This window comes from Cibotium barometz, chromosome 18 (genome assembly GCF_041138505.1).
Source record: "Cibotium barometz isolate CiBa-2024 chromosome 18, ASM4113850v1, whole genome shotgun sequence".
Taxonomy (NCBI): domain Eukaryota; kingdom Viridiplantae; phylum Streptophyta; class Polypodiopsida; order Cyatheales; family Cibotiaceae; genus Cibotium; species Cibotium barometz.
This window is the reverse complement of record NC_141063.1, coordinates 31,627,462-31,636,628: the sequence shown is the minus strand read 5'-3', so window position 1 is coordinate 31,636,628 and position 9,167 is coordinate 31,627,462. Positions and strand designations below refer to the sequence as shown.

At 39.6% G+C, this 9,167-nt stretch overlaps 1 protein-coding gene across 2 annotated transcripts; it reads left to right on the top strand.

The window, feature by feature from the left end:
• Positions 1-4,088: 4,088 nt before the first annotated feature.
• Positions 4,089-6,319, top strand: LOC147629207 (cysteine proteinase RD21A-like). 2 transcript variants are annotated; one of them, XM_086812471.1, is made up of 5 exons: positions 4,089-5,044; positions 5,181-5,428; positions 5,564-5,704; positions 5,828-6,040; positions 6,129-6,319. In XM_086812471.1, the coding sequence occupies exons 1-5, from the start codon at positions 4,549-4,551 to the stop codon at positions 6,162-6,164; spliced, it is 1,134 nt and encodes a 377-aa protein (XP_086668597.1). In that variant the 5' UTR covers positions 4,089-4,548; the 3' UTR covers positions 6,165-6,319. The 2 variants fall into 2 exon arrangements, with proteins under 2 accessions (XP_086668597.1, XP_086668596.1); XM_086812470.1 differs by having other exon boundaries at positions 4,095-5,044; positions 5,561-5,704.
• The last annotated feature ends 2,848 nt before the right edge of the window (positions 6,320-9,167 follow it).

The following is a 9,167-nucleotide window of genomic DNA, read 5'->3' as shown; positions in this document are numbered from 1 at the left end:
AAGCTTCTCTAAGGTTCTACTGAATGGTAGAGTTGTTGGAGGATTTGCCATTAATAGATCTGTTAGGCAGGGTTGTCCTTTGGCCCCTATTAATCGTTACCCCAGAGGATTCCTGCTCAAGAGGCATTGTTAGTGGTTTAAAACTGAGATACAGTGAGCAGCTAATAATCCAATGTTTTGCTGATGATTCTTTACTCTTTCTGAAAGCTGACAATGAGAACTTGAGACAGGCTTTAAGCATAATCCAGGATTTTGCAGAGGCTTATGGCTCTAGATGTAATTTACAAAAATCTAGGATCATCAGCCTGACTGAAGATAATGATTTTGACTTGCAAAGATGAGGATGTGAGGTTGTTAAAAGAGGAAAGATTGTAAGGCACTTGGGAGTTCCACGTTGATGTCACAAATAAACAGATGGTTGATTGGATTCTTAATAAAGATGAAGAAGTTGGAAGGAGTCAGAATGCCTTTCCATGACAGAGTGGTGATTTGCAATACAATGTTGAATGCCTACTTAATGTTTTTATGCCCAGTGTTAGAATCTGGCAAAAGTCAATGGGAAGAGGATCTTGAGTCCTATAAGGGACTTTCTATGGAGGAATGGCAATGGTACTGGGAAAGCTTTAGCTTGGTTGGCTTGGGATAAATTAGCATGAGAAGGAGTGAAGGGGGGATAGGCATTGAGCACTTACCTACTCAGACTCTGGCAAGGGTGGCTCAATTTCTTCCAAAATGTCTGGCTCAAGTTGAAACATGGACTGTCATGGTAACAGAACTGGTAGAGGCTTCCTTGGTTTCATGGCTGGATCTGAGCTCGAAAGATAAATTGTTTTCTTATGCCCCTTTAAAGGTGATAGCTTCTTCCTTGTGTAAGAGGATGTGTAGCAACTGGAAAGAGGCTCTGAGATTAATGAATTGGGATGGAAACTATAGGGCCTCAGGAAATTCATTACTTAGTTTGAGCCTATGGTAGTCTCATAGGTTTTACCCACCATTGGGACTTTTGGATACTCTTTCTGCAAAGAGGTTGAATAACATGGGCTTGAAAAAGCTAGTTGATTGTTGGGATTTGACTGAGGTGGGCTGGAAAGAATTAGAGCAATTGCAACAAGAGTATGGCTTATCTACAAGGGAAAGGGACTTAATGGGGCAGGTGCTGACTCTGATTCAGGAGGGCTGGTTCTCTACTGCTTTTGATGAGTCTTGTTCGATCAAAGATTGGGTTTGGATCAATGGGGTTAATCTGGTGAATGGCTCAACTAGGGCCTTGTATGCAATGCTAAGGAGAGGTGACTGGAATGTGGAATATTGCAATAGAATATGGAAGGTAAGTTGGAGCCCAGGCTGCTGGAAAAAGAAGTGGAAAGAGTTGTGGGAGAGTCAGATTCCTGTTAAATTCTAGGAATTTTTATGGAGAATTTGCATGTGGGCTCTACCTATTGGAGCAAAGCTGACACATAAGAACATAACTAGTGGTTGTTGTCCTAGATGCAAATCTGCCTTAGAGGATGGTAAACATGCTTTCTGGAGCTGCCTAGCCATCAGAGATGCATGGGGAAATTAATGAAATGGGTACAACATGGGTTGGGACTTCAGACACAGTGGGGGGATTGGTTAATGGATGTTGCTGATGAGGGAACATAAGTTTTATTCAGCATCATCAGGGCATGTTGCCTGTGGGAAATCTGGACTTCTAGGAATTGTGTGGTGTTTCCGAAAATATTGGATGTTGAATTGGATGTGATAGGACTAATGCATAAATGTGTATATATGTGTAGATATGTAATCTGTGTAAACAAGATAGAAATTGATGGTCTAGAATTGTTGTTACAGAGAATTCAGGATGGCATCAAGTGACTCTGCTGATTTGGTTGGGAACCCCTCTGGCATACTAGGGAAACCTAACTTGGAGTTATTATGATTGCAGGTGTCATTGGATGTGAAGCCCAAATAGCTGAGGTTTGTCCCCAAGACTAGAAGATGGTACTTGAAAGAGAAGCAAATGAAATACACTATTGTGGCTTTTATAGAAAACCCAGTAGGGACTAGACCCACTATAAAGATTTGGTCAACCAAAGGAGAAGTGTTGGAAAAGCAGACTCCCAGAGGATGCACCACAGAGGCTTTAATGGAGGCTTGTGTTTTGTTGGATTATAAAGTGTCTTGGGAGCAATCTTCTTTTGTAAACGAAGATGAGAGATGGAATTTGTTATGTAGTTTGCTGAACAATGGAGAATAGAGGTGCGGGTCCTAGAAATAAGTAGGTGGCATCCTCTGGGATTCATGTTGATGTAATGAACTTGTGTTCGATATATATATATATGGTCCCAAAAAAAGGAAGATGGGTGATTAACCTTAGAAAAAATTGCATAATCACCCCTCTTTCCCATCTCGGTAAATCAGCTCATAGCACCACTTCCTCCTAACCCTTCCCTAATAAAGAATAATAGTGCTAAAATAACACCCAATTACATGATGCTCTCCCTTATCCATGGCTAATCAAGCTTAAACAAGCTAAAATACTCCTTGATTGAAGCCCTAACCTATGTGAAAGTCCTAATTCATAGCTAATAAAAATTGCTAATCAAGATTAAATAAGAGGCAAGAGCTTAATCAAATGCGAAACATGAAGAACCAAAAGTGAAGGCCAAACAAGTGATTGTTTATTCCATTATTGCATAATGTCTTTTATACAAAAGATAGGGTTAGGGCTATCTCCCACCTAGCCCTAACCTAATCCACCAAAGCACACGCTTGGGTACCCTATTTGCTCCCTTTTAGGGCCTCTTCTCCACACACAAGGCCCAAAGGTCCTTCCTAGCCATCTACAGAGCGTCAGATGCAAAGTCCTATGGGATAAGAGTTCCATGAGAAGGCTATAGTGGTGGGGAAGAATAAATACTTTACTAAAATGTTTAACAAATATTTTCCATCATTTTGACAAAGCAAAGGTTACTCAAGCACATGCCAATTTTTTCATAAACTTATGGCAATCCACTAGCAATTGGCAAATGTGAAGAAAGTCTAGACAATATCAACTCTCACATCGATGCTATACTTACTTTAATAAAACTTTGACAAATGCAAATTAAGATTCAACACATGTTAATTTCATAGAGAAATTCTAAACACCACCAAAATGTGAAGAAATTATGGCAATCCATTAGCAATCAGCAAATGTGAAGAAAGTCTAGACAATATCAAGTCTCACATCGACGTTATACTAAAACTTTTGACAAATTCAAATTAAGATTCAACACATGTTAATTTCATAGAGAAGTTCTAAACACTTCACCAAAATGTGATAAATGATAAGCAAACTTACTTAATGAGGAGAAAACTTAGAAGAACTAGTTGGGAACCCGGAGGCTTCTAAAATCAAATGCTACCCAAACCTCCTCCTCCCCTTCCCGAACCTCTAAATTCTTTCCACGTTGCAGCTTTGTGAAACTCTTCCTTAAGATAATATAGAGATGCAATAGCCTATCTTGGTCGATGCCCAATGATGATGGACGACTTTCACAATATTGTAGACTCAGAATGTTGCATATATTTAATTTCTCAAAGGTTTATTATGTCTTCCTCTAAATAGATAACCCTTAAAATAATATTACAAGGTGAGAATAAGAACCGATGTAGTTCACGGACATTCTTGGAATATGCATATTACAACTTGGCCATTTACACATCGCCTCCTCGAAGGAAATCTTTCATGGATGGCCTGTAGAGCGTGACCATGGAAGATGAATGACGGACATCTTTGATGTGGGCTAAAAAAACAACAGAAAGTGGTTGATTGTGGGGAGAGACAGAGGCGGGGAGGAACGGGATCATAAGCTCTTGTTGGCCCCTTTTGAAGTATCGAATCATGGAGGATCAAAAAAGCCATGGTATGCATGAAGCTGTGTTTGGCGTGTTTAGAGTATGAGGATAAAAAGGCCATGGATGATGGTTTGCATGACTTCATGGAGGATGAAAAAGACATGAGGAGGATGTTTAGGAGAGCTCGTACGTGCGACCGTGATAATAGGGTTGTGTGGGGCCGAGGAGGAATCCAATTCAAAAATGATCATTGATGATGCCTCATCGAGCCGACGATCAAATTTTATTGTATTCAATTGGCCTTGCACGTCCGAGCTTCGCTCCAGCATATGTGGACCGACCCAACTGGCTGCTGACTCGTCCCCCCGCCGGCAGGTTCTTGAAAGGGGTTAATACATGCTAAACACAGTCCTAAACTCGTATTATAAATCTGAATCTTTGCTTACGGTTTCTTAATCTCAATTCGTCTCTTCCATCAAAGTTGAAATGTCCATGGTCGCTGCCTGTACCTTTTTCAGTAATACTACTCACAAAAAAAAGGCTGTAAAAAGTTGAATTGTATTCTTAGGGTTGGGACTTTTACTTTGATTTGGGAGGGGGAAAGACAGGGAATCTAATTTTAGGCACATGCTGCTATATAATCGATGCGGTGAAGAGCCCTGTTGTGGTCTTCTCCTCCTTTGATTCTGTCTTCAAGGAGCTTCTGCTCTCTCTGTGTGTGGGCTCATGGCTTCCTCTGTGTTGCTTGTGGGTGCGCTTGCCCTTGCCCTTGCCCTTGCCCTTCCCGCCTCTCTTGCAAGTGCCATCGAAGCCCCAGATGGGTTAAGCTATTCTGCCCTTGATCTCCACTCTGAAGTCAAGCTCTTGAGCCTGTTTGATGCTTGGAATGCCAAGCACGGGAAGCATTATGGCCCCGCGGAGAAGGCCCAGAAGCACAGGAGGTTTCACATCTTCAGAGAGAACCTGATGCGCATTGAGGCCCACAACAGCAAAGGTGAGGGTTCTTCCTTCAAGCTCGGCCTCAACCGCTTTGCAGATCTGACCAATGAGGAGTTCAAGGAGAGCCGCCGCCTCGGCCTCAAGTTCTCAGCCCCGAAGCTTGGCTCCATCAGAAAACCCTCATCCGCCCAACACAGGGCCTCTCCTAATGAAAAGCTCTCTGAGTCCGTTGACTGGAGAGCCCTCGGCGCCATCACCGCAGTCAAAGACCAGGGCATGTGTGGTATGTATCCCAAATCCTCCTATGACCTGCATGTCTTAATGCCAATCAGGATACATTTGGTTCCTAATGCCCATCATATGTATGTGGCAAGCAGCATGGATCTCATTCATATGTGCTTTCTGCTTGGTTTTTGAAGGGAGTTGCTGGGCTTTCTCTGCCACTGGGGCCATGGAGGGGGCCAACGCAATTGCCACTGGCAATCTGGTTAGCCTTTCCGAGCAAGAGCTTGTGACTTGTGATATTGGAGGCATGAGTGAGGGATGCAATGGTGGTCTCATGGACGACGCCTTTGAATGGGTCATTCAGAATGGTGGGATTGCCTCAGAGGAGAGCTATCCCTATCAAAGCTACACCGGCGAGTCGGGAGCTTGCGATACGCAACTGGTCTTTCTTTTTTCTTCAATTTAATTCCCTCATTGATGAATAGTAGAGTGTAATTTTGTGCCTTCATTGCTTGGACTCACAATCCTGTTTCCTTGTCATGGGGTTGATAGTTGCTCATCTACTTGCCAACAGCAGGGGGAAGAGAAAGCTGTGACCATTGATGATTATGCTGATGTGGAGTCTTACAGTGAAGAAGCTCTCATGGAAGCTGTGGCCAAGCAACCCATCAGCGTTGCTATTGATGGCTCGGCCTGGGATTTTCAGCTCTACCTAGAGGTGAGAAGTTGGGTAGTTAGATGATTGGTTCAAAAGCGTGAAGGATATAGCAGCTTCAAATTTGTGCATGGTGTGGACAAGATAGGTATGTTGTGGTTTTTACATGATGAGTTGATGTTGCAGGGTGTGTACAATGGCTCTTGCTCAAATGACCCTTATGACCTCAACCATGGTGTTCTGTTAGTCGGCTATGGCACCGAGAATGGTGTGGACTACTGGATTGTGAAGAATTCGTGGGGTGAATCATGGGGAGACAAAGGGTTTGTTCGCATGATCCGCAATGGAAGTCCCTTTGGAATCTGTGCAATTCACTCCATGTCCTCCTATCCTATCAAGGTAAGTTATTTTGATCATGTGTAATCATTTGGGTTGTAGTTATTCGATCGATGGTTCGATGCAACGTGTTCCCTTTGCTTTCCTGCAGAGTGTGTCGGCCAGCCCCCTCGTTGCAGAGTCTTGAAAGCTTGGTGGTACTCCATCCACTGTACAGCTTAAACTTGATTGTACAAACTTTTATTGTTTGGAGCTAAGCGACTATTTAAAACCATGAATTAAAAAAAAAACATTTATGTAAATTTATTTTTGATTTAATATTTATGTACATAGTTTGGAGAATGCTGCGTGGCTTTGTTAGTGCAATGATGTGAACAGTGCTGGTAGGGTACATAGCTTGGAGCATGTTGTGTAGTAAGAAAATTGACATGTTCAGTATTCAAATCATTCTCTTTAAAATTGACATGTTCAGTATTCAAATCATTCTCTTTTGCTTGTAATGGTTTTTCTTCTTGATTTCTATATACCCAAAGCATTCTTATCTATTTTCCACAAGGCATAGCCTGATAATTGCAAAGGTTTTTCTTCTTGATTTCTATATACCCAAAGCATTCTTATCTATTTTCCACAAGGCATAGCCTGATAATTGTAATGGTTTTTCTTCTTGATTTCTATATACCCAAAGCATTCTTATCTATTTTCCACAAGGCATAGCCTGATAATTGCAAAGGTAGTCTGATTGTTGTCAAAATATTTTTTTTAAAAAAATCTGAATTTGCAAAGGTAGGCAATGACTCTGAATTTGCAATGAACCTTAGCCTTTAAAGTACATACCCAATAGCTTGAGCAAAACCTTAGATTTTACCATATTTAAGTTCGGCACCATGCCATTGTGGTATGCTCAACATGAGCTTGTGAGTCTATGACTTCCTCAATAGACACTATAGACACTGGGTAATACTTTATTCTTGTTACACTCCCATGGCCGATAGTGGTATAACTCTCCCAACCACCACAAGTTCTTAGCTTTCTTCCCTTTAAGTTTTTATCATCCTCTTAAGTTAAGTGATCCAATATTTTGAATTGACATGATCATGTAGTGTCCTAAGACAAAACCCTTCCATATCATACTCTACTAAAAATCATTGTCATAAAATGTGTCTATTGCTCTAATGATGAGGACTCCAGGTTGAATTTATCTTTAGACCTTAGCTCCTATGTCCAATTTCAGCCCGCACAAGCATTATCTGGTAGTTGTTAATTAAAATGTACCAAGAGCTTATGTATATTATGCGGGTTCACAAAAAGGGTTTTTAAATCATGTTTTTTTGGAGTAAACTTACAATAATATATTTATATAAGGGTGTTTTAAAAACATGTGCACATTTGCATAGAAATAAGTTGAAATACACAAAATATTCATTGATAAGAAATTTTTAAAATACCCAATGGAATACATCTGAATTATAGATTTTCGATATATAAACTCACAAAATATTCATTGACAAGGAATTTTTAAAATACCCAATGGAATACATCTGAATCATAGATTTTCGATATATAAACTAATTGAGACTAAGGGCAATGAAAATGTGAAAAATTAGTGTAGAAAAGAAAATTCTAATAATCTTATGTTTGTTCTTTTATTATGTTGAAATGATAGTAGGACAAGCTCAAGCTTAAGGACAAGGTTAAGCTTTGGGGATGAGCTTAAGCTCCCTTCATCTACTTGTTGAGCATGATAGGTTTCAACAAGGGCCAAGTAGAAACCAATATTAAACAAGAATGTTTGTTTAATATGATGTAGTTTATATGCAAGGAGATGATTCTCCATTTATTAAGTAAATGCCTTCAATAAAATTTTTGCCTTTTGGTGAAAAGAAATAAAAGTCAAAGAAAATATTTGATAGGGGCTATAGAAAATCACTTACTACTACACATTCGTGTATCCATTTTTTATTGCAAGAATCTTTCACTCAGTTAATTTGTTTCACTTGAAAACACCAGGGAGACTTAAATGGGTGGCAAGCTGTAGTAACCTTCAAATTGAAAAGTACATAGGCATGCTTATGAGTAGATTGGGTCAGTAATAAACAGGCTTGGATTGAGGCACTCACTAAAAAATATGTTGTGGATGAACAGAGTATACTTAATTTACTTGTACTTGTCTCTGCAATAAAAACATGACCTTATCCCTAAGTCAGGGCATTTTCAAAGCTTCTGTCACTTGATGAAGAGTCTTACTAAACTCTTTCAGGTGTTGATATCATGGCTGAAGCTTCAATATTTTGGATATAAACTTTATCATTCGATTCTCCTCCTAAGCATCATGATTTCTAAAAGTGGAGCTATTTTGAAAGGGAATACACATTTTGCAGTAAACCAATATGGTTTTTGTACTTTTCGATGATACTAAATGTGACTTAAACAATTGGTAAACAAGATTATATTTGAGTCAAGGAATACGAAATGTATCATGATATTCCTTCACAACATGATGGAAAAGTTATATTTCCACTTACCGGGGTATGATATCTCCTAAAACTTTAAAATAAAATCCATGATTTTACAGAGTGCCTAAAAGAATGGGTAAATGGCATCTTCTTTACTCACATCCTTTAGGATGTGCTTAATCCTCAATGTGTTCCACTGTATAAGAGGGATTGCCTTTGGCTGCCTTTGGCTCAATCACCATGTCTTATGGAAAAAAATACATGTAAAGAGATTCATAGTAGATTTGGCAACGCAAATGTAGAAGCCTATATGTAAATGGATAGCCTAAGGCATTCTTATTGATTTGAAGGGAAATGAAAGATTGTAATGCTCCTTGCATTATAAGCTTGAGGACTCATGAGACTAGAACTTTGATTCTCCACCCAACCATATGTATCATAAATAAAAACCACCACAAATTTCCCTGAATAAGGATGAAGTATAGTGTTCATCATGGTCATAAAAGTAGCAAGGAGAATTAGTTAGACCAAAAGGCATAACTAAAAACTCATAGTGTCCAAAGAATGGCCTAAATGTTGTTTTAAGAACATCTTCAGTCCTAATTCTTACTTGATGATATCTAGACCGTTGAGTTGATCCAACAACTCATCTATCCTGGGAATAGGAAATTTATTTTTTATTGTAATTGCATTCAATCCATGATAAACTATGCACAAGCGCATAGATCCATCTTTTT